At 36.2% G+C, this 26,748-nt stretch overlaps 1 protein-coding gene across 11 annotated transcripts in view; it reads right to left on the bottom strand.

Moving 5' to 3' along the window:
- Nucleotides 1–26,748, bottom strand: part of mpdz (multiple PDZ domain protein) — an 84,785-nt gene that overhangs the window by 36,298 nt on the left and 21,739 nt on the right. For 2 of the 11 annotated variants that reach the window (XM_002940126.3, XM_012952751.2), the window contains exons 17-31: nt 25,818–26,006; nt 20,758–20,967; nt 20,263–20,379; nt 19,752–19,898; nt 18,809–19,126; nt 17,195–17,315; nt 13,115–13,313; nt 11,818–11,859; nt 7,771–7,875; nt 6,998–7,090; nt 6,114–6,291; nt 2,921–3,031; nt 2,332–2,415; nt 1,694–1,789; nt 269–340 (exon numbers count right to left, since the gene is read on the bottom strand). In XM_002940126.3, coding sequence (XP_002940172.2) covers nt 269–340; nt 1,694–1,789; nt 2,332–2,415; nt 2,921–3,031; nt 6,114–6,291; nt 6,998–7,090; nt 7,771–7,875; nt 11,818–11,859; nt 13,115–13,313; nt 17,195–17,315; nt 18,809–19,126; nt 19,752–19,898; nt 20,263–20,379; nt 20,758–20,967; nt 25,818–26,006 — 2,082 coding nt within the window. The remainder of the gene's footprint in view (nt 1–268; nt 341–1,693; nt 1,790–2,331; nt 2,416–2,920; nt 3,032–6,113; nt 6,292–6,997; nt 7,091–7,770; nt 7,876–11,817; nt 11,860–13,114; nt 13,314–17,194; nt 17,316–18,808; nt 19,127–19,751; nt 19,899–20,262; nt 20,380–20,757; nt 20,968–25,817; nt 26,007–26,748) is intronic. The other 9 variants (XM_012952769.2, XM_012952773.2, XM_012952749.2 and 6 more) reach the window with 8 other exon arrangements.

Raw genomic sequence — 26,748 nt, 5'->3', positions numbered from 1 at the left:
TCACCACATATATTCTAATTCCAGTCAAATATTCGTCAGGCAAGTCATTGTGATAATTCTCCCTGTGTGACAGGACCACTAAACATTTTACATGAAATGAAACAAAGACTGCAAACTGTGTCCCTAATGTTACAAACAGGATTAGTGGATGGATTCACATCATTAATGACCAACATGCTACAAATGTATCACCACAAACAAACTACTGTACACGGTGACACGGATGAAGCATATCCACAAATACTTGCGTTTGCTCACTCTGACAAACCTTAAATGGTGTGGGAGCAAATGGGTTAGTTGGGGAACAACGGAAGGCAATTCTAACCGGATTCATTGTGCCCTAAAGTGACAAACAAGAAACAAGAATTGCACACTAAACATGTTTTCTATTCATTCTTTGAAAAAAGGAAGCTAATGTCACATGGAAAATTTTGACCTCCGCTGCCAATAGGCGGAAGAAAGCAGCAGTCGAAAAGACCCATCTGACATTAGCCATAGCATTCTTACAAACAGTTTCAATGTATAATAATAGGAACAGATAATAAAGCAAGTCTTTCATAAAGAAGGAATTTCAAGTTGTACATTGTCTATGCATAATTTGTCTACACGCACAAATTAAATTACCAAGCCATGCAATGCTCCAAATGACACTATTCATTTTAAGAATATCTAAACAGAATGCAGAAACAGGATTTTACCCAATTTTAATTCTGTGTAAGAATATGACCAACACAAAAACAATATATTGATTTTCTACTCGAACATGGTAATAGAATTTTAGTCATAATTAGCTGGCAGCTCACAAGCAAACTTAGATACATACATGCCAGATTTGGGCAACTTTATGGTGTACCAAATTAGGTTGGGCTAAAGGTGAAGACACACTGAGCTAGTCGCCCGTGAACAGGAAGATTTGTCGCGGGTGACTAATCTCCCCGTGTGCCAGAGCCCTAACAGTACAACCAACAGTTTTCAAATAGAGGCACCGACCATATCTGAATGAGTCCCAATCAGATATGTAATGAGAAGTAAATCATTTTAGGCTTATACACAGATGAATTGCATGTCAAATTGGTAATTGCTCTTAAATGGATTTAAAAAAAACAATAGGTTTATTTGCCACTGCATCAAATATATGCAACATTTTTTTCTGTTACTCGAGAAGATCTGCTACAACCACCAAACATATTCTACAAGCTAAACAGTACTGGAATTATATCTATGAAAAATGTAGTTTTTTTCTTAAAAAAAAGTATACAAAGAGAAAGCATTAATTGAAAATATTAACAATGTTTTGTTAATACAGAAGCAAAACATCAAAGCATGTGTAGTGAGTATTAAGCTGCACGAGGGTCTTAATTTGATCTTAGTAAAAACTCTGAAGCTTCAGTTCTGCCTATTTAATATTTTGTAAAGGAATACACTAATACTATATCAACACAAACTTTTAATGAATAATTTAGCCAAATGATAGCACCAATGCATAGTTTAGGATATCTTCCACCTCCAGGCACAAAAAACAAAGGATAATAGGAAACAGGATTTCCTAAGCATTACCCACAGGGACAACTGATGCTTTGGTTTTTTGTAACATTTGTTAGCAAGCACTGTGTAAAATGTAGTATTTGCTACAGCTAGAGATAAATAGCAGGCAGCATGCACTAAAAGTCGACAATAGCATAAAACATCCAACCTTGTTAATGTTCAGCTGAGAAGAATCAAATGGGTTAGTGCACCTGAAGAGGGGTTTAGTACCAAATGTGCTCTGTAACAAAGGCAAGGCTGGTTTCTAAAAAAATAAAAATTCATGTCACGAAATGGACAGAGATAGGAAACGCTAACCATAAAGCATTGTATAATATCAGGCATGCCTTAGAATATGTGAGCAGCACCATCCAGAAATTGAGTGCATGAGATAATTCTGGTCATAGAGGAGATTGCAGATTATATTTATTTTTCTGCTTCTTTAAGATCATTAGAAATGTGACAGACTTGGAAACATTCCCACTCTGATGGTTTAAAAATAAGGCCCTATGTGACAGATCATTAGAATTTTCTAAGCAAGGCAGTTTAAAGTAAATCCCTCCAAGCTACAGGACAACTGCACCCATTCCCACTGATAATAAAAATAAGAGGAGTGTCAATATGTAACCCTCCAACCATCGCTAATTCCAATGCCAAATTTTGGATAATGGGTTTTTGCGTAACAGATCAATATAAATTATTTTATGCTACTGACTCATTTTGAGGCAGATCATTATGTCTACAGTATGACAGTATTAGTGTTAGTGCAGAGCCCCTTATGAAAGTGACATGCAGCAACATATTTACCTTGGGTGATGGATGAGAAAAAGGGTTAGTAGTTGGGTGTTGTCTTAAAGCAGAGGAAGATGGAGAACAATACACAGATTCAGGCTGGAGAAGAGAAGGTGGGAAATGTGAGAATTTACGCAAGACTAGGAGAGTATCCATTAAAGAGGAAGGTGAAATTCGAATTGGTGAAACATTGCTTCTTAACCAACATACAAGGATAAGCAGCTAGAAAGTTGACTTTTGATTTCTTAAAAGAAAACAGGAGGGACATTTACCATACCATTTAGTAGCACATGTGCATTTTATATAACCCATGCTAATGCTGAGCAGATAGAATGCATTTTAGTGCAATCATTAATAATTCCATAAATATCATTATGAAAAACATATAATGGTATTTTTTTTTTTTTAATACCATTATATGTTGTACATCATGATATGTATGGGACAATAAAGGTGAAAGTAGCTTACCAACATCTGGAGGGAAGTAGAGAGGAATCCCAGGATTGTTTTTAACTTCATTAAGACAAACTACTGTACTGAAATAATCCATTTGTGATTATCAAGGTATAGATGCATCTATATTACAACTCCCCCAAGCACTTACTCTTGGTCTGTTGATAATACTCTGAACCAAAAACACAACTGGGTTTCCCGCTTTCCTTATGGCTTCCACTGCTTGTTCATGGCTTGCATCTCTTAGATCTGTGCCATCCACCTACAAAGAAAAGCCAGAGATAGACATATAAGTTCCAGGATTCATTTTGGAACACATATATATACAGAAATTTTTCCAGAAAATCAAGTATTTCTCACAGAAAAGTATTGCAGTAACACATGTTTTGCTATACATATGTTTATTCCCTTTGTGTGTATTGGAACAAAACAAAAAAGGGAGGAAAAAAAACTAATTGAACATAATGTCACACAAAACTCTAAAAATGGGCTGGACAAAATTATTGGCACCCTTTCAAAATTGTGGATAAATAAGATTGTTTCAAACATGTGATGCTCCTTTAAACTCACCTGGGGCAAGTAACAGGTGTGGGCAATATCAAGTATTTCAAGTATTCAAGTATCAAGTATTTCTCACAGAAAAGTATTGCAGTAACACATGTTTTGCTATACATATGTTTATTCCCTTTGTGTGTATTGGAACAAAACAAAAAAGGGAGGAAAAAAAACTAATTGAACATAATGTCACACAAAACTCTAAAAATGGGCTGGACAAAATTATTGGCACCCTTTCAAAATTGTGGATAAATAAGATTGTTTCAAACATGTGATGCTCCTTTAAACTCACCTGGGGCAAGTAACAGGTGTGGGCAATATAAAAAATCACACCTGAAAGCAGATGAAAAGGAGAGACGTTCACTAAGGGGCACATTTACAAAAACACGAACGCTCGAGCGTTCATGCGAACGTTCCGAGCGTATTTTCGCCGATTTTTTCGGGCGTCTGCACGACTTTTTCGAACGGCGCACTACTTTTTCAGACGTATGCACGAAAAAATCGGAAAAGTTTTACCGCTGTTTACAATTGTTTGGTACGAAAATTTCGTGACTTTCGGATCGCCAATACGATATTATCGTGACTAATACGATTTTTTCGTAAGCATTTTCGTGATATTTGCGATCTTCCGAAATTTTTGTTTTCAATACCAATTTTTTCCCATTCGTGATTCGGATTCGTGGATTAGTAAATGTGCCCCTTAGTCTTTGCATTGTGTGTCTGTGTGTGCCACACTAAGCATGGACAACAGAAAGAGGAGAAGAGAATTGTCTGAGGACTTGAGAACCAAAATTGTGGAAAAATATCAACAATATCAAGGTTACAAGTCCATCTCAAGAGATCTAGATTTGCTTTTGTCCACAGTGCGCAACATTATCAAGAAATTTGCAACCCATGGCACTGTAGCTAATCTACCTGGGCGTGGACGGAAGAGACAAATTGATGAGGTTGCAACGAAGGATAGTCCGGATGGTGGATAAGCAGCCCCAAACAAGTTCCAAAGAAATTCAAGCTGTCCTGCAAGCTCAGGGAGCATCAGTGTCAGCGCAAACTATCCGTCGACATTTAAATGAAATGAAACGCTATGGCAGGAGACCCAGGATCACCCCACTGCTGACACAGAGACATAAAAAAGCAAGACTACAGTTTGCCAAAATGTACTTGAGTAAGCCACAATCCTTCTGGGAAACCATCTTGTGGAGAGATGAGACCAAGATAGAGCTTTTTGGTAAAGCACATCATTCTACTGTTTAGCAAAAACGGAATGAGGCCTACAAAGAAAAGAACACAGTACCTACAGTGAAATATGGTGGAGGTTGAAAGATGTTTTGGGGTTGTTTTGCTGCCTCTGGCACTGGGTGCCTTGAATGTGTGCAAGGCATCATGAAATCTGAGATTACCAAAGGATTTTGGGTCGCACTGTAGAGCCCACTGTAGAACCCAGTGTTAAAATTGCTTTTGGGAAAAGGCGCCCTTCCAATAAGAGAGACCTGGAGCAGTTTGCAAAGGAAGAGTGGTACAAAATTCCCGGTGAGAGGTGTAAGAAGCTTATTGATGGTTATAGGAAGCGACTGATTTCAGTTATTTTTTCCAAAGGGTGTGTAACCAAATATTAAGTTAAGGGTGCCAATAATTTTGTCCAGCCCATTTTTGGAGTTTTGTGTGTCCTTATGTCCAATTTGCTTTTTTTTTCCTCCCTTTTTTGTTCTGTTCCAATACACACAAAGGGAATAAACATGTGTATAGCAAAACATGTGTTACTGCAATACTTTTCTGTGAGAAATACTTCATTTTCTGGAAAAATTTCTGGGGTGTCAACAATTTTGGCCATGACTGTATATTATTATATTAGATTTAGGATTGCAATCTTCTTGGAAAAAACAGTGCAGGGTGCCCAATATTCCTTGCTCAACTGACTCCTATACTTTAAAGTTTGTTTTTAAGTTTCAATATAATAGGTACTAAATATGAATACATTTTGGAAAGTGAATGATTTGTAAGTGCAATCTATCATAAAATGTGTAGAATTGATGTAGTTACATAACTGTGAGGTGATAGGTTTTCATGCAGGTCACCCACATTTTTTTTCTTATGTTACTTTACTTGCTTAAAAAGGGGTGTTACTATCAAATGCAGATACTGTTAAATCAATTTTATTAATAGCCTAGTTTTCAGATCAGTTTTGTTCAATTTTAAAAACCTTCTCATTTGTATATATTAAGCCACCATTACATTTTTCATTGCTTATTTTTTTTTTTCCCAATATAGAGGTTTAGAAAAACTGCAAAAGGCCAGGTGCGCCAGCGACAAACCATAACACAAATTCTATGAAAGGTAAGTGGTTACAAATTAATTTTTTCATTTGACTTCCTCTCATATAACTGTGTGAGCAAGGTTGCTGGACCTGACCTAAACTATTATCAGCAAAAACAGAGAAATGCCAGCAACTAATGCATTGACTGCTCTGTGATAACTTTAGTGGGGGGCATGCTCAAGCTTCAGCTTCTATGCTTACCAAAAGAAAAATAGCTACTCATAAAAGGCAAAATATATGAAACAGGTATGGAATTCATTATTCCGAAACCTGTTTTTAAATTTACATTTTGTGAATTTCCCTTTTAAGTTAAATAAGAAAAGGAAGCATAAAAACACAACAGGTGTAACTTCCCACAATTACAATCTCCAGAAATGATCTGTCACAAACTATATTTATGATAAAGATGCCTTTAAAATAGTAGATGTCAGAAGACTGTAATAAAGTTATAAACGCCTGCCTAATTTTGAGATACCTCTACAATTCGATCTCCAGTTTTTAATGTTCCATTCTTCCCAGCAGGACTATCTTCTAAAATGTGTTTGATAAAGATTCCTCTCATGACTTCACCATTGCTTAAACGACTTCCCATTCCTCGACCACCAACAATACTAATTCCTAAAGATTTGCCCGGCTCTCTCCAGAGTTCAACCCTTAAGAAAAAAAAAAGTAATCTACTTGTAAACACAGAAATGATTTATTGCTTTATTCATTACAGGTTTTGGTGAGGAACTGCCTGTGAATGAATTTATACCTAGTTTAAGTACAGATCAAAAATATTTCATGCAAAGTGTTTCAAATTATGGAAAATTCCAAACCTACATGTACAGGTTGGCTATAGTGGAGTACATCATCAAATGAAAACATTAAAATAGAAAGACATATAGAAAGACTATATTATGGGAAATAATGCATCTTTATTTAATTGTAAATGCATTACTTCTCAGATAGTGCTGTTCATCACTATTCATTTCAATGATTTATAAGTAAGTGCTTAGATGTGTTTGACCTAATTAAATGTGTTATTTACGAGTATAGTTTGATTACATAAAATATAGTATAACTTTAGAGTGGAAAAATAAAGCTTTAACTTTTACCAGTAACAGAAAAAATGAGGATTGAACAGGATTGAATACAACTCCCTTCCAGGTACTGGTTAGAGCTCCTTCCCTGAATTGCTTACCACAGAAAAATACCCACCACCAGACTCCCGAAAAAACAGTTCCAGGCTATTCTAGGACAGATACTGTACATGTATTAAAAAAAAAACATATACAGATCTGCCTCACAGATACCACCTATAAAGCACTACAACAAAAAGATAATATACGTCAAAAGAGAAAACGTGTTTAGAACTACCTTCTTGGGTTGTTCCAATTGCTGTATGTGGCATTCTCAAGCTCACTTTCTTCCCCCTCTCCCTCTTCTCGTTCAGGCAATTCTGGAACAAAACTGGGAGAAAAATAACAATAGATTATTTTTCATTATTAGAAAGAAGATTTAATTTAGATCTACAAGAAAAAACAGGGTGTTTATAAGTCTAAACATGGTTTGGAAGAAGTATTTTAAAATGAGTAAAAAAAAAAAGTAAAACACAATAAACCAAGGTTCTATTATAATAAATGTGGTCAAATTATATTTTACTTTGTAAGGAACACAATTAAGAGTAGTTATAGTAGTTTGCTAATCCCTGGATGTCCCATCACAGAAAAACAAAGTATCCTTAGGAAATGTAAAGAGTGGCAAACAACTTAAGTTGTAGTTTATTGCAAAACACAATAACTCACAATTATTCTGTGCCCATTCTTGTGGTGAGTCAAGAAGCATCAGCACAAACTAGTCATGATTCAATGACACTATTCTACAGGACCAACAACATTACTGGATCAAGAGATGTCAGGCTCGCTGCCTGAAGAGCAGAACTACTACTGGTTTTAGCCCTGAATGGTTACTGCCCAACATTAACTACAAGACATTGAGCCCAATGCTGCACACAGCAGTCCCATGTATGTACTACAGGAATAAATGCAATCAGTCTGTCACTGGGCACATGGGCCTGAATTTTGACCAGAAAGTATTTTAAAAAATATCCAAATACCTACCAATAGGTTTAAATCAGATTTAGTGCTTACCTTTCAGTATTTGATTCATAAATTTCTCCTGTCCCTTTCACTTCACTGGGTTGTCCCAGGCAAGATCTGTATTCTTCCAAGTGCTCACTTGGTACATAAGTGATACTATAAGAAAAGCACACCCCAAATATAAGAAAAGAACATCACAAATATGAATATGTGAACCTGTAACCTTTATTATCTGATAAAATCTATTATTAGATAGCTGCTAAAGGAATAAGATCTGAAAACTTAGTCCAGTGAATAGTGGCAAATTTGATTTCTATATGCAGAGTATACTTTAAACACAGCCAATGCATTTGCAAAGTGTACAAGTACACAGCAATATTTGCTATTTCTATGGACGTTTTTTCCCCAAACACGTTCCTTTCAGTGGGTTTTTCAGTATGTACTTTTAAAAAATTCATAGCGAAAGAATTGATGGCATTGATTGATGGGTACCCAAGTTCACTGCCAAAACCAAATTCATAGAGGATGCATAGAAAGGGGCACTAAAGGAGTCAGAACCATAAACTGGTACACAGATCAGTTCAAATGGCACTGATGATAAATGAAAGATCAAAGAAAATGTAATGACTGCTTAATATAGGGACAAAATAAAAAGCTCATCTATCGTATCTAAGGACTGGCAGGGTGATGTCTGAAACATTGCACTCTATATGTTTGCAACTTTGTCGTATATTTAAGTGACTAGCAAGATGATATAAAAACTAACTAATAACATTTTGTCTTATAGGATTTGTGCCATTTGCTTTACATGGATGGGAGCTGAAGGAGTTACAAATTGTCTATTATGTGTGCACTATAATAAAGACCTGAAGATTATTGCTATGACAGAAGAATATCCGTAATTTTCATCTGATTTCATATTATGCACTAAATTGAATCAAGGAAGATAAAAATACCACAAAGCCCACCAGCACCTTAATCAAGCATCACAGCTGGTGGCTACCAACACAAGTGCTTTGGGAATTGGCCAATAAACATGACGATATCACAGCTAAAATGAATTTGATCCACTGCCTGGCACCTGGGTTTTTTGACTGACATCCAATGAGTAGGAGTCAGATAAACAACTCATGAATGCATGATCAAGATTTTGCTTTCAGCACAAAATGTGTTGTCTATAAAATGAGGAAAGGAAAAGATTTTTTTTCCTTTCTGTATTTGTGCTAAATAAAAATGAAGCAATAATAAAAAAAAAAAAAAAGAAAAAAAATCAGCCGGTACTGAACTGTGTAAATAAATAGTCAGTTTTCTCCCTATTCTTTTTTTAATGTAGAAGACCAATGTTTTTGAACACTTCAAAATTATATGATGCAGTTAAATAGTCCGTATCAAATAAGTATGGGGTTTAAATCATACAATTTAAGCAATTTATGGGCATTCAAATGAAAACAAAATATAGCGATGCATAACTTTGCTATATTACTAATAAATTGTTTCATAAATATTGCCTATACACTTAAAAATGACTTTTTTTTTTTTTTTTTTTAAATGTAAATTTATCTGACAAGTTAAACATTATCTAGTCCTTACAATGTATCGGCTCTTTGATTGAACAAAAAAAATCTAGGTCATGAAAGCAAAAAAAAAAAAAAAACCGTGACACAATTAGGGCAATTACACAAGCTACTTGTCAGGGCTACAAAACAGACAATGCTGATTATTGCCTATACGTGTGTTTAGCAGAGACAATTCTCAGTATTGTCTATGGCAAGGTATGTTCAGGTGTTTTGTAGCTGCGACAAGTAGCAAAGTACAGCATAGTCCTTGCAGCCTCTTGGCAAAGTGCAAATTGGGAAATGGCTTCACATATATGGTGGATAAGGTAATTGGTACACATTTGCTGATAAACTGTGATGTAATGTGATCAAACCCTTATTAATTAAACAAATGACTTGAGGGATGCAAGCAGATAAATTACCTAAATGTATGTATAAATAAGCCCAATATGTGGCCTAATTCCTAATGGACAATGTTTCTGCATTAATAACAGACCAACTGGAGCCACAAAAAAAAAACAAAAAAAAAAAACGGAGCTTTCATGGGTTTCAGAGCACCATCTCATTGGTGCAGCTGGCATTACCTTCTTGTGACAGTGGTACACCACCAAAATGTAGTGCAGTGTAGTGAATTTTATCATATTATGTTGATCATTGTTTCTAACAAAGAGCACGTCTAGATAGACTGTTGTTGCCTTATATTAAGCCATGCATGATAATGCTTTCTTGTGCATATTGTCACTCAACACAGAGCACTTGTGCTCACTATATTCAAAAGCCTCTTAAAGCAGAAGCTCATTTCAGCTCAAAAAAAAAAAAAAAATAGAGAAACACAAATTAGACTTCATGTGAAAAACAGAACCCTACATGTTTATTAGTTGAGTGCAAGGAACACCACACAAAAGTTCCATAAAACAAAACCAAAAAAAAGTAGTACAGGTATGGGACCTGTTATCCAGAGATGGCCTTTCCGTAATTTGGAACTTTCTGGATAACGGGTTTCTGTATAAGGGATCCCATACCTCTCTACATCTAATAACAAAGATGGACTTTTTACACTGAACTTAATCCTTTTTTTTTTTTTATAAACAGGGGAATTTTCCCCAAGTTCTATTTACATTTGAACACACAAAACCCTTCTCTCTCTAAGCAGCAGTCTTTGACCAGCGCATTATCAAGGGCTTTTCAGCTGACTGGTAATTCAGATCCTCTGAGGTTCTGTGGGACAGGAAATACAAAACTGGCTTTATATTCAGAAATAACAGAAACCACAGATATTGCTTTGGTAAAACAACGTAAAGTATGTTTAGTGCATGCCCTATTCATGTTGAAAAGGAGTGTATACTGCCACTTTAAACAGACACTTTTTTTGACTGTCTAGTGGAAATATTAGATGAAAACAACATTCCTTTTGCAGGGGGTTTCCTGGTTTATGTAAAAGGTGTTACTAATTTTTTTCTGGCTTTTTATTGAGTTAGTCTGTTTGCAACTGCCATTTACCTGATATTTACGTATGTACCTGTAAAGGCTGAGAAAGTGCATTTATAAATGACTGAATTTATTTTATACTTTGCATTGTTATGGGAATATTAAAGTATGTTTGACTTTAGTAACGTGAGGGTCGACAAATGTCAAACTACACCCAACCTGGCAATTCACCTCTATTTATAGACCAACACACATCCTGCTCTATCTCTGCCGTCATGAAGGGAGTAGAGCAAATGCGTCAGAGGCAGAAGTGAGGCATAGTAAAGTAGCAGGGTGTGGAATTAAGAGTCTGTCCTTAATCTGCCGACAACCCCCTGAATCTTATTTGCCCAAACCTGCGCATCACCAAGTCAGATCACACATGTAAAATCATATTTATTTACCCAATAAACTCATATTTTCACGGACAGATATGTTTGAGGAATATAGATATGTTATGGAACATTTTCCCATTTTCTCAGCAATTTGTCAGAAGCTTTTAGAAATAGAAAATTAAAATTCTCAGACGTTGCTGTCTTGGTCCATTTTCCAACAAAAAATTGTGTTTACCTCTCTCCAGCTGCAACTACTTGACCTAGAATACAATTACTGCTTTCTTCAAGGAAAAGAGTTTGAATACACGTGTTTGCAGACATGAAGAGAAAGAAAAAGGACTTGCTTTGTATCAAACACACAGCTCCACATGTAAAGATTACACAGCTGTAATGTGAACATGCAGGTGCCCAAACATAGCACTATGTGGATTAAACAAGCAGGTACAATTCAATCCAAGCGTTAATAGGAAACATTTATATAATACTGATCCAGATACAGAAATAACTGGATTTAAACTGAGGCAAAATTCATGCAAGAAATTCAGAGGTAATCAGCAAACGTGAACTTTGTTTTGTTTTTTGTTTTTTAAAGATTAATGCGTTGAAAAAACACACAGACAAAAACATTTGTCTGTGTCTGGATCTATTGAAAGAAACAGATATTTAGAAGGGATTAAATGAGTGAACAGACACACTGCAGATTGTAAGCCATGCAGAGCCTTTGAATCACCGATACTCACACATAAAAGGGGGCCTGATCATCAGCAGGTGCTGGAGAAGATCTAGAACAGGAAGCATACGATGCAGCATCTTTTTACAATAGTGTTAACAAATGTCAAAGCCTTGCATTGCGTGTGTGAAGCATACATATGTAGTTAAAAGTACGTGCAATTTGTTTTTGCCTGCCCCCCACCCCCCATAAAATCCCATCTCTCTTTTATCCACACCTCCCCCAGAAGGCATCTGCTCATTCTATTCTGTAGCCATGATTATCAATAAAGATGAGAAAATGTTCCTGCCATCCGTTTTCTCTCCCTTGATCAGGAATGTATTCTTTAGGTGAGGGCAGGTGAATTCCATTTCTAACTGGTAATTATTTGACAGATGTTGGAAGCAGCTGCTGCTGAATGTGATGCTCTGGCTGGTATTACAACAGAGAAAGCAGAAGCTATTGGCAAGGTGCATTGTGAAGTAGGGCGGCAAGCATTCTGTGTATATGAGGCCGCACAGCTGCTTCTTGGTGCAAAACAACGCAAACCTGCAACCCCAGACAGCTGTTTGAAAGCTTGTGAAGCCGAAATTATTCCTTCTCTTCAAGGAAAGAAAACAAAACGTGGCTGAACAAAAAAAAAATGCCAATATGTTCTTGTTAGAGATTTCTCTCTTCCTACAAAAGGCTGCGGAACATCAAACGTGGGAAACCAGGCTTGTCAGCATTTCTTTTCTTTTAACAATAAGCTTATAGCGACAGCATGTCTCTTAATAAAATACACCATAGAACATTTGGAGCAATAATGGCATGTAAAAGCTTTAGGACCCAAATGTGTTTAAAGACGTGACTAGTTTCGTAGGCTTTTGTTCCCTGCTGTGTTTTAATTCAGCAAAATAAATGGAGACTAATAGCTAGCAATATTTTAATAATAAACATGCCATGGAAATTTAAGCTGTTTACCCAGGATGTTTGATGGTTTGTTATTTACATTCAGAAAGGTTGAGATGAAAGTATCTAAGTGGGATAAAAATTATACTGAGAAACGACTAGGCAAGAGCAAGATCACTTTGCAAAAGTTTATAAAGTAACATAGAGCATAGGTGCCCCAGTCCAGTAAACATATAGCTAGTAAACCAGCAATTAGCATTGACTGGTCTGATTTATGAAAGCGAATGTCTGAGACACCTGAACTGGGCCATATTTGCAGAAATAATGGAATCAAAGCATCACTGGATTTCTTACATACTTGCAGGCTACTGGGTATCTGAACAGAATTAAGCACATTGTAATTTCCCATCCCTTGACATCAAATTGAGTTTGCCTACCTGATATCTGGTCCAAGCAATGAATGTCTTCTCAGCATAGCCCGTGCTTGAGCATTCGTTAGGTTTGCCGTGCACTCATTATTTATGCTTAGGATGCAATCTCCAACACTGATACGTCCATCTCGACTTATGGAACCTCCATTAATTATACTGCGAACAATCATCCCTGCGCCATCTTTACTAGCACTCACCGTCATACCTATTTAAATCAAGAGACAGTATGATTTTTAAAGCTTAAGTTATTCAATTCTAAGAACTACTTCATGTGAACATTGCAGCAAAACATACTATTACTGCCAGATTTCCAGCTCTAGAAGGCAGTAAACGTGTGGCACTTTTCAACCTTCTGCCTGGGATAAAAAACAAACAAACCTGTTTTCATACAATTTTAACATATAGATGAATATTTAACAAAAGGTGAAAGAAACTTCTCCAGAATAGTAGCAGACCATAAAAGGTTTTTTTTTTTTTTTTTATAGAATTCTGCAAAGAATCTTTTTTTTTTTCTCTTTCCTAAATGTCTTGTAGGTACGGTATGTTTCAATTAGAAATTTTTTTTTTGCATAGTTACAAAATCTTTAAACATGGCATAAAGTGGCTGAATTGCTGAAGCTGCTAAACTGCACCAATGCATTTACCAGAACAGCCCATGAGCAGTTTAATTTGATCATTCTACAAGCTTAGAAAATGAAAAGCAAACAATCCAATAGGTTGCTATAGTTAACTGCAGTCAGGGCCACCATGATCATGGGTCTGGCTATCTTTGCAGGTGTATGGGTCCCCATGATTCTTTATGGCAAAGCTTACTGCACTGGTTAGTATTTATCATTATCTGTTACTTATATAGCACGGACACATTTAAGCTGCATGATTTAGCACTCATAATAATAATAATAAACCACCACCAAAATCCATAAAAAACATGCTGCTCACTTTGGTAATGTACACTGTAATGCCTTTTGTGGAACTCTGTTGAGAGTGATCACACAAGTAATTTCTCTAAATTAAAAATAAAGCAAAATCCCATAATTTAATAACAGTAACATTTCAGTGACATATTAATTCTGCAAATAACCATGATATTTTTAAGAAGCAGCAGAATAAGCATCTCAAAATAAACCTTGTTCTGCATCTGATTAGTAAGGAATCTGTCTGACAAATGAGTTGTTCTTATTGGATAATTCAAGATTTTTTGGAATGCTGCTCAAACCAAGAACCAGACCGCCTCACAAAAAACACTGATGAACAGCTATTTTTTTTTGCTGCCACTAACTACTCTGTATGATCAAAATTGTTAACCACTGTACCTTGTTTTGAGAATATCTTAATACACTGCATGCACATGACAAGCCTAAGAGAACAAAAAACTAAAGCTTAGTAAAATGGATTGCAGAGTTCATAAACAAGGATTTTACCGTACTGACCAGTAGCTCTGATGGCATAATCTGTGATAGCTTTAATAGCTAACTACATTAGCTATTAAAAGCAAGCATTCTATACTGTGAAGTCCTTTGTTTGGCTCTGACAGACAAGGCAAAACTGAATAGGAAAGTTATAGTTTATGCTTCTGGCTTTTTATATAACAGATTACATAATGCACCACAATATAATACTTTCCTGTGCAGACTGTAAAATTTACCATGAAGCACTGGTTCCCAACACATCTGCCACAGTCCAAAAAAAAAAACAAAAAACCTGAAACACACATATTCCTCTTGGTGGTTCAAAGCTTTAGGGGAGGACCAATTTTTTGTTAGTTAGTTATGTAAATTTTTAAGAGACAATAAGTGTGGGTCCTGTCCATGAGAGCTTACAATCTTAAAAAGAAGAGGAAGTAACAGGGCTGACTGCTGTGGTTGCAGAAATCCAGTCACTTAAAGGAGAACTATAACCCCCGGGCTATAAAAGCCCCCTAAACGATACGAAGCTGCTTGTGCGCGCCTGCACAGTTGGAGGTAGCAAGAAATCTGCTTAAACTGTGCATGCGCAAGCAGGGTCCGGGTTGGCGGTGAGACCCAAAGACTGTTTACTTGCAGGGAAGATGTCAGCCAAGTAAGCAGCTGCTTTACTCTGCTCCTTTAGGTTGGGGTAAGCGTTAGGGACAGATTTTAAAGTTAGAAACTATGCGATAAGGGAGAGGTAAGGGGGGTCATGCAGTAATTAAGGGGGCATAGTTCTCTTTTAAGGGAGCAGTGGCAAGTGTACAGTGAAACTGTTAAACCATTTGTTAGCACTCCAAGGTTCAGAGAGTGTGTCTCATGACATGGGGGAAGGTGTTCCTGAGGATGTGACCAGCACATGAAAAGTCCTGTATGTTGTTGTATGAGAAAGTAATGAGTGAGGAAAAAAATTAAATTCCATGCAGAGAAGTCTAGGGGTGTACGTGGGTGTACTATACCCCCCAAACAATGTAGGTCTCTATAAAAACTTTTTACACAAGCTGTTTTTTGTGATAACCCTGCTTCATCTTATTAATCAATTTTCATAAAAACATACATTTTTAGTAGTATATGCCATTGGTGATCCTAAATAGAAAATTGCCATTTTAAAGGAAAACTATAACCCCCAAACAATGGTTTCATATATATATATATATATATATACTTCATGTAAATAAACAATTTTCATAAAAATATACATTTTTAGTAGTATGTGGTATTGGGTACTCCTAAATAGAAAATTGCCATTTTAAGAATTAATGGCCGCCTCCTGGGATCATATGATTCACAGTGCAGACAAACAAACCAACAGCACACATGCATGCTAGGCCATATTAGCACACTTCTTGCCGAGTGATCATCACAAAATGGTGGCTCAAGTTAAACTATGTAAAAGGGCAATATTAACATTATAGATGGTTAGGAATTCTTTCTGTAAGTACAGTTTTCCTTTAAAGAGTTGATGTATGGTTGCACAACATTGTTGGATGTTAGAAGAAAGTACTGGACCTCTTAACAAGTGACCTAATGCCCAGAAAGTTCCAAATTATATGAAGGCCCTCTCCCATAGTGTTAATTTTAAACAAAAAATTCTATTTTTTCCTTTTTCATACATGAAGAATTGTAATATAAATTCTGTGTATAACAGTTAGGAATTGGGTGGTACATTTACGGGCACATTTACTTACCCACGAACGGGCCGAATGCGTCCGATTGCGTTTTTTTCGTAATGATCGGTATTTGGCGATTTTTCGGAAAATTATCACAACTTTTTCGTTGCCATTCCGAATGTTGCGCAAAATCTGGCGATTTTTTCATAGCGTTAAAACTTGAGCGAAAAGTCGCTCCTTTTTCGTAGCCATTCCGAAAGTTGCTCAAAATGTTGCGATTTTTTCATAGCGTTCGGATTCATTCAAGCTCAGTATGGTGACTTTTCTTGGGCCAGGTTGGAGCTGCAGGGTGCCATTGAGTCCTATGGGAGGCTTCCAAAATCATGCTAAGTCTGAAAGTTTCGCCCGCCGCTTACGAGCGCTCAATACGAAAAAGTTGTGACAAGATACGAGCGAATCGTAATGGCTACGAAAAACTCGCGTTTTTTCGCGCAAATCGTATTGGTAACGAAAAAGTCGCAAAGGCGCCGAAAAAAATCGCAAAAAATACGAAAAAGTCACAAAATGTTCGTTTTCCAATCAGAATTTTTCCAATTCGGATTCGAATTTGTGTCTTAGTAAATCAGCCCCTTAGTGGTGTATTAGTCTGACAATAGTGTACATGATATAGACTGGAGTAAAGAGAGTGTTTAGACAGGGGAAGTTCCACCGAATATCATGAGAGCATGGATAAGTATTTTGGTGTGAGGAAGGCTCAAATACAGGAATTGTTCCTGTGCTTGATTTTTATGTAAAATAGAACGGAAGAGGAAAGCGGGAGATTGAGTTCAGATGAGTTCAGTTTTATCCATGTTTATTTTTAGACAATACAAAGACATAGCTAGAAAAAATGTCAAGAATTCCTCACAGCTAGGACAGATACATATTACTTATACAGACACAGGTATGGGGTATAAAAACTGTCCTGAACAATATTAATCTTAGAATAAAAACATTAAATAGCAATAACTAGGAACAAAAAATAGTTTTACCTAGGCTGCTGCTGCCTCGGTTTACAGAAATGATTTTTTCAAGCTTGCTCTTAATTAAAGCATTAGCAGAAGAATGCTCGCTTGTTTCTAAGTATTGTTTGCCAGATGAAAATCCTTCATCCTATAAAAGAAGAATAAAAATCACAAAACGGTACCATTTAGTCACTTAGTCAGTATGACATATAGCATAAATTACCTGCAATTTTCTTCCTTTAGCAATCACTTGAGCAAACAAAAGAAAAAGTACATCTCTCATTTATGCACTGAACAACCTAACGGCTAAGGAAAGACAGTCTATAAGTGTAAATGGACTAACTTAGGGATGTCTGGCATGTACGGCCCTCTTGGTGACCTACATCTCACAAGATCCCACAGAAAACCAGATGCTGCAAGTTCTAATTCAACAACAGCTGGAGAGTCACAGGTTGAGTATTATTAGAAGGCATACAGTAAGCTATGTTCATTAATTTATTAAGACACAATTCTTAAGTTACAACATGGAATATGTTTGTATTCAGAATTGTTTCAGAATATTATCATTATTATGACAGAAGGTTTTTAGCATACATCAATTATGGATAAGCTTTTTTTCATGTTTATCAAGAAAAAAAAATTATAGCACCTATACCAAGAGAACACTGCAAACCCAGGGATGTAAAAAGAAAAGTATTTATTGGAAACAATTTTAGCACAAGCTTAGCCTTATGTGTTTCATTACACTTGGTTTTAATCTGAGAAAAGCAAGTCATCAAACAGTTTCTCAGAAAAAGGACAAAGGGGTACAAGAAACATTTATGTTTTCAGGAGTTAAAAAAAAAGATTTCTTGACAGTCAAATAAAACAGCATCCGCAGTACATTATTTAAGAACTGATGCAGCACTATTCTTAACAACAACACAGCAAGTAAAATAAGAAAAAGTCAAAGGCGCATTAAAAAATAAGCTGAAATAGGCTTGAGCACCTGGGCCACTTTCCTACTTGGCGAGTGCTTCTACATTTGGGTCTTTAAGTGCCCATTTTTCCTTGTCATAGCAGTATTTTTCTTGATTGCCTTTCAGACAACTGAACGTTAAGCTGCAGACAGAAATTATTAATTGGTACTTGTAGCTAGTTAGAAAGAACTTTAGCTGATTTCTGTGATGCAATTAAACTTTCATGCTCTGACAGGAAGCAACCAAGCCCATTTGAACTGCTACAAGTAGCAGCTACTAATTTCCATGGGTGGCATAATCTGAATTGTAGGCATTCTAACCAAAGAAAAATTGCATGGGCTAAACTATAGCATCATAAAAAACAGTTTTGATTTGTGACATGCAATATTGATATTTGAATATGCTGGTAAACAAATACCAGAGTCTCTCATTGCCGAATTTCCAGGAAATAAAAAAATTCTCCAACAGATCCAATAAAAATATTAGCGATAATTTGAGTCATTGTTAGAAAATTCCATAAGAGCAAAGAGAAATTCCTCTGAAACATCAGCTTAGTATCATACAGGTAAAGGCATCTAGAACAAAAATCCTGTGAAAAAAGTGGCTAAGATACATAGGTATAGGATAAGGACAGTTAATATGAGCAGAATTAATGAATGAAGTTATGAAAGGAGAATGTTACCTTTAACTCGGGACTAGTAAAATCAGCAGATATTTCAACAGAATTTTCACTGAAATTTATCCATGATGAAGGAGAAACATCATCCTTTTGCTTCTCAAAAGCAGCTCTTTCAAAATGATCCTTCAGCTCAGGAGAAGGGCTGTTTTTAGGATTTTCTTTCTCCAGGTTGTAAAAATTTATGCTAGGCAGTTTGAAATCCAGCATTGGTGTGGAGGTGGCCCAAAGCTCTTTCTCAGAAAGGGGTTTAGGGAAAGAGGATGATTCTGTATTTATTTCTGAATTAAATGTGGTATCCAAAAAGGATTCTTCTGAGACATCCTAAGAGAGTTATAAAAAATAACAAAACAAAACAATAAGTATTGTAAGTATTCATGGCAGTAAATGCACAACTTATTCTCCCACATCCCCTGGGCATCAATGTATCTAAACAAATATGTTAAACCAGGGCTTGTTACATTGCAACAGAAAAAAATAAGAAAATTAAGAGATCTTTTTTGAACATTTTCTGCTCACATTTGAACGTACTAGTCACAAAATCAAAATTTCTCTCTGTAATAGTATTATAATTCCATAATAATAATAATAATAATAATAATAATTCAGTGCATTGCTATGAGTTTTGAATATTCCAATATTATACCAAGTAGATAGCAGTGTACCTGTCAGGACTTGGCTCTATCATTGGGTAACCTCATGCACAGTGGTAAAGGTTTCATCTCAATTTCAATGAAGTAAATAGAGAAGAAATACTATGTGCCCACATTGAATTCTGCTTTTTTATTTTAATGTTCCTAAATTCATTGTTTTTCCTGGTTTCCAATTTTTTTTTTTTTTTTTTTTAGAAAAAATGACTTTAAAAGACTGAAACACTGCAAAGTGTAAAAATAAAACCATTTAATATTATAAGTCTGCTATTGCAACTAATGAACAAACTGTTACCTACCTTTGGAAGAAATTCATCAGTGAGATCGTCATTACAAGCACTACCATGTAAAGCTAACAGAGAAGCCTGAAATGTACTATCATCCTGTGCAGAAAATCTGGATTCTAGAGCAGACTCACTGGTCAAGTCAACCTCCAATGTCTCCACCTAAATTTATAATAAAATAGGTTATCACACACCCCATTCCTGAGTTGATGAAAAGAACTTTGCGTACAACCCGATTTTCATTTACAAAGAAGACTCTACTTAAAGCATTAAAAGATATTCAATTGCACACTTCTCTTAAAATATTCCTTTGCCCTATCTCTAAATCCATAGCAACCAATCAGATGTTTATGTTTTTATTATCCAAAGTCGTTTAGTTATTATAGGTTATAGAAGTAGTTCTAATATTACTCATGTTTGTATTGAGAAGGTTGCCTTAGATAACTATTACAATTCATAAAATGATGCTAGCTAATTCTTGTTATATTAGATATTATATGAGATGTTTAAAGTCACTGGAACTAACCAGAGCTAGCTCAGCATGGAAAAGAGGAGCATCAGAAAGCCCTTCCTCTGCATAAGACTGTGCAGTGTAGAAAAGAGTGTCTTCCTTAGCAGAAACAGAACCCTCTTCTGGTGACAGCTGGAGAGAAATCAGGTGGCAGTTGAAGAGCATTAATAAACAGAAACAAGCTGCATGCAAGTGGAAGGTTTGCAAGTTTGAAAGTTTACACAAAAAATAAGAAATGCTATTTCATACCTATTAGTATGTTATAAAAAGCCCTATTCACATCAACTGTGGACCCTTGTGACCAGAGAGGAATAAGCAAATATATTTTTTTTGGGGGGGGGGCGGGTCTTACACATAAAAACAATAAGACCAACTGAAAATTGCCCCAGAATATTAGTCTACATCATACTAAAAGTTCACCTTTAAAATATCCAAGATAATACAACATTTAATTTTCAAACCTAGGCATGTGAAAAGCAATGTGTATAATAACAAACAATATTTTCTTACAGGTAATGGCTTGGCAACTCCAATGCTGACGTTTCCTGTTGGAGCGCCTTTTAATGCCTGAACAGCTTCTTCAAGACTGGCATGTTCCAGATTGATTTCATTGACAAACATGAGACGATCACCAGGAAGAAGCCTGCCATCTTGTTCGGCAACACCCCCAGGAACTAAAGAGCGAATTACAATCACAGTACTTGCAGGGTCAATAGGATCCTAAGGGAAACAAGGAAATATTCTTTAAAGTGGTCCTACAGCCATAAACTACTATAGCATAATAAAAGATGCAATGGTTGCAATTAGGGTAAACTGTCATTTAAGAACAGTGCTCCAGGGCAGGAACCAATGCCAATTAATCAAATTTTTGCTTCCTTTGTTCTACCAATAACTGGCTGAAAAAAAAAAAAAAAAAGCCAATCACTGATTGTTTGATATACTATATTGAGCCCAAGACATACCAATCTGTACTTACAAAAGGACTAGTAATATTAATAGGCTGAATTAAAAAAATAAATAAATATAAATAAATATTATATATATATATATATAATAAGGAAAACTAGACATTATACCAAGAGGGGAAGGGATTTCTCTACAGTAGACAGTTCGGGGGATTCCCCCTCATCTGATTCTGAGAATACCCACCCGGCTATAACATGTGCTGTACAGGAGGGGACCGGATCTCTTACTCGCAGTCAGGGTCATTTTTTAGGAGTAAACAAAGGAAAAGAAAACATACCCGGCGGGGTGGTGGTAAATCGAAGAGGCAGACCCCCCAAGAAACCGACACCGTAATTTTTAATTTGAGTCAACATGTGCTAACACCGGGGGAATTCTCTCTCCTCACACGTGGTCTGTCGTTTGTACCGGTAACTAAGAATAATCCCTTTAATTTGGAGGTTGATCTCTTTAGGTTTCAACGTAAGCTGAAACTAAGAGATCACTTTAAGGATCACACTGAAACCCAGATAGAGAGGTTTCGCCCGGTGAGCACATTTGACCCTCTCAATACAGCCACGTCCATCAAGACATATTCTAAGATAGTACAAAGGGAAAGTAATGAATCCCTGGAGAAATCTAAAAAATTATTTTCTAACTTAACTGAGATAGAGAGGCGGGCTATCAGTTCACTACGTGATGATAGACAGCTTGTTATACGTCCTGCCGATAAAGGAGGAGCAATAGTACTTTTAGATCTTAAGTATTATAGACAGGAGCTATTGCAGCAGCTTTCTAATTTGGAGGTGTATGTGAAACTTCCGGGCGACCCTACTTTAAAATTTAAAGCTAAACTGGATGCTGAGGTGACTGATGCTATGTCAGCTGGGTGGATAAGTGAAAAATGTGGTGCATTTTTAACAACACAACATCCCAAATGCCCAATCATATATACCCTCCCCAAGGTGCATAAAAATCCTTCTGCCCCTCCAGGCCGGCCTATTATATCTGCTAGAGATTCTCTCTTTTCAAATGTGGCTAGATATCTTGATAGCTTTTTACAACCACAATGCGCCCGTATGAAATCCTATTTGACTGATACATCAGCCCTGCTGGAGATTTTAAGGCAATGTGATACACTGCCTGATGATACACTATTTGTGACACTTGGGGGCTGATTTACTTACCCACGAACGGGTCGAATGGAGTCCGATTGCGTTTTTTTCGTAATGATCGGTACTTTGCGATTTTTTCGTATGTTTTGCGATTTTTTCGGATTCTTTACGAATTTTTCGGATCCAATACGATTTTTGCGTAAAAACGCGAGTTTTCCTATCCTTTACGAAAGTTGCGTAAAAAGTTGCGCATTTTGCGTAGCGTTAAAACTTACGCGAAAAGTTGCGCATTTTTCGTAGCGTTAAGTTTTAACGCTACGAAAAATGCGCAACTTTTCGCGTAAGTTTTAACGCTACGCAAAATGCGCAACTTTTTACGCAACTTTCGTAATGGATACGAAAAACTCACGTTTTTACGCAAAAATCGTATTGGTAACGAAAAATTCGTACAGAATCCGAAAAAATCGCAAAACATACGAAAAAGTCGCAAAATGTTCGTTTTCAAGTCGGAACTTTTCCAATTCGGGTCGGATTCGTGGGTTAGTAAATCAGCCCCCAAATGTGTGTAATTTGTATACCATTATCCCTCTGGATGAGGGGATTACAGCATGCAGGGAGGCACTTATTGATGGACACAAGGGGGCTCCACCAATTGAATTTTTGTGCTCTCTGTTGCAGTTGGTCCTGACATGTAACTATTTCAGATTTGAGCAGAGCTTTTACCTACAGCGGACTGGCACGGCGATGGGCTCCAATGTGGCCCCCTCATACGCCAATCTATATATGAACTCCTTTGAATGTAAATATATCTATCCTAGATATGCAGACAATTTATTGTTATACCGTAGGTACATTGACGATATCTTCATTATTTGGCGTGGGGACCAGATTGGGGTCGAATCGTTCGTGGCCACCCTGAATGATTTACCTACTCCAGTAAAGTTTACTTTAAATCAGTCAAAAGATGTTATTGATTTTCTTGATGTTAGGATTTACCGTACACCTGTGGGGGTGGGGACCACACTGTTCCGTAAGAACACGGATCGGAACACTGTTTTGCATGCCCATAGCTTCCATCCACCTATGGTGATTAAATCTATTCCTTACACTCAATTCTTGAGAGTATTCAGGATTAATACAGATCCCATAACTGCACTTCAACAAGCTAATGAGATGCGGGACAGATTTCTTGAGAGGGGATACTCTATTGACTTTTTGAATGCTGAATTGAATAAGGCAAAAGAAAATCTACTTAAAGATTATCCTAGGGGCACACGGCCAGGAGACAAATCAGATCGGATGGTATTTGTGAGTGACTTCACACCGGGAAGCCATGATGTTGAAATTGCTATTAAAAAACATTGGCCAATTTTACAATTTGATTCGGGTTTGCCCTTTACTAACATGCCACCTCCAGTGTGTGCATATCGGCGTGGACGTTCACTTCGTGACATACTTATGGTGACAGATTTAAAACCGGAGATACCAGACACATGGCTAAGGAAGAGCAAACCTGGTTGTTATCGATGTGGTAATTGCAAAACTTGTGGTTGTCTGATCACCGGAGTGACATTTGCTCATCCACACTCCGGGAAAAAGTATCTGATTAGACATAGACTGACATGTATTTCAGAATATGTGATATACTGCATCATGTGCCCTTGTGGCCTTTACTATATCGGTAAATGCATCACAGCTTTTCGTACAAGAATGAACAATCACAGGTCGGTGATTCGTCTGGCCCTGGCATCTGGGAAATCTGATATTCCACTGGCCCGACACTTTGTACAGTGCAAACATTCACTGCCTATGTTGAGAGCAATACTGATTGATCATATTCCCCCCCTTGCACGGGGTGGAGACAGATCCAAGCTACTGCTGCAGAGGGAGGCCCAATGGATCCGGAGACTTGACACAATTGCCCCTAGGGGATTAAATGAGATGTTATCACTATCTTGTTTTATATAAACTGACTGTTGTGTCCCTGGGTATTTCCTATATGATGGCCTTATGACCAATTTTTTAGATAGCATTGGTTTATGTAATTTGAAGTCAGTTAATTAACGTGATCCTAATTTAAGATATTTGATGCTATTTTGATCATCCACTATCCTAAGTGATGTTTCTTGGTCTTTATGTAGTGACTTCCTTAAATGTTTTTAAGTGTGACTGCTTTTAACTTTATAAAGATTGTAAGAAATGCTTTTTATTAGTATTGGACAATTTTTGTCCGTTTATCTGTTCACATTTCCTTAATCTCACTATGAATATGAAATAACTTTTTACAACACGCTAGTTTTTATCACGTTATAACTTTGGGTGGGTAACTTATTTTTCCCTATTAATATGTAATAGCTAATGTGTATGAGCATTAAAGTTAATGGTGATATTTATCATCTTAATTTCTAGACATGACATGTGACTTTGTCATGTGTCTTGATAGATTGACTCATATGTGTTTTAAAATTATATTTCACTATGAGTTGTGCCATGTGGCTTATCGCATTGATATATATGGGATATGTCCTATTTTATGCACTATTATGAGTTTAGATGAGTATTGAAGTTAATGGTGATATTTATAAATTAAATTTTTAGTCATGACATGTGACTTTGTCATGTGTCTTGATAGATTGACTCATGTGTTTTAAAATTATATTTCACTATGAGTTGTGCCATGTGGCTTATCGCATTGATATATATGGGATATGTCCTATTTTATGCACTATTATGAGTTTAGATGAGTATTGAAGTTAATGGTGATATTTATAAATTCAATTTTTAGTCATGACATGTGACTTTGTCATGTGTCTTGATAGATTGACTTATATGTGTTTTAAAATTATATTTCACTATGAGCTTTGCCATGTGGCTTACTACATTGATATATATGGGATATGTCCTAGTTTATGTATTAATATGTCTAGATGTTTGATGATAATTTTATTTTTGATCATATGGGGATTTTTTAAGTGCCTGGTATTTGATTACACTTTGCACATGTTATTGAATGGGTTAATGTTGTATAAACACTGATTGGATACTGCGGGTTTTTAACCTGACACTTCACTTCCTGTCTATCATCCTGATGACGATCCTGTACATTTCAGAATATTCAAAGCACCAAGCACGATACCAGCAGGATACCAAAGCTTGAAAGAATCCAAAACTTTCGTATTCGGTGCAACAATACGAATTTGTCGCAAAATTTTATCGCAAAGTACGAAAAAGTCGTGACGGCGACTAAAAATTCGCGCAAGATACAAAAAAGTCGCAACAGTGACGAAATTGTCGCAAAAATAACGATCATTACGAAAAAGCGCATTTGGACGCATTCGGGGCGTTCGTGGATCGATAAATCTCCCCTATTGTTTTAGAGGATAAGGAAAAAAAATGTTGCTATTTTATGAAAGTGGACCTTTAACAAACAGCAGCAAGGAAAAAGGTAGCCATGCAACTCGACTTCAGGTATTAGATTGTATGTTACTAACACAGAGCATAGAAGATAAACACCTGATAATCTAAAATGCTGAATCCAAGACCAAGGCTTCCTTTTTCCAATAGGATATCCTGAATATCGGTTTCCCACATTGCAAGTGGAGATCCCTGTGCATCCTCGATACTTTGACCATCTTCAGTAGATGCTGTGTTTAAATCATCTGTTTCTGAAGAGCCAACGGTTCCACCAAAGTCAATATGCAGCTATAAAAAGAACAAAAACATTACACAATATTATAATACAAAAATCTTTGTAATGCAAATTACCTTCCTACTATCTGGATGTTTGGCTAGACGTCTACTTGGTTAAACGCTATTGTTACTTCACAGCCAAAGCTCACAATTCAAACCCAGAAAATGATTACAATGTGTTTGCCAGATTTGGCAATCTAACATTAAGAAGGTCCATATATTTCCCTTAGTAAAGGTCAGGAGGTTCCACCTACTATCATGATGATTTTATGCTATGTTGTTTCCCATTTCATGACAACCGCACATAGGAGTCATAACCACAATAAGGGTTATAGCATATAGGCAGTTTTTGGCCCATTTAAAAAAAAAAAAAAAAAAAGTATGCAATAATAATCCAGATGGTTATTATTCTAATAATAGAGTTGTTACTTTACTTATTTTTGAATTATTAGACCTTTTTACCCAGACTTAATAGATTATATTTGGATTTACAAAGCTAATAACTGAAAAATAGCAAAAATAACAAAATACTTAAATTGTCATTTAAAAAAAAAATCTGGTCAGTAAAAAAGTTATATAAAACAAGTATCTAAAGATAAAACCTGCATAAGGTTATGAAAAAAAAAAATTAGCAATTTTGCAAAGCAAACCATATCATTTTGATAATTGTACCATATATTTTGTAAAGTTAACAGCTTTTTCATTTTAATTAGCTTTCCATAAGAAATGATTTGCATCAGCTCTGAGGTTTCAA

The sequence above is a fragment of the Xenopus tropicalis genome, chromosome 1, assembly GCF_000004195.4.
Source record: "Xenopus tropicalis strain Nigerian chromosome 1, UCB_Xtro_10.0, whole genome shotgun sequence".
NCBI lineage: Eukaryota > Metazoa > Chordata > Amphibia > Anura > Pipidae > Xenopus > Xenopus tropicalis.
Note: the sequence above shows the minus strand (reverse complement) of the source record. Positions and strands in the feature narration are given on the sequence as shown.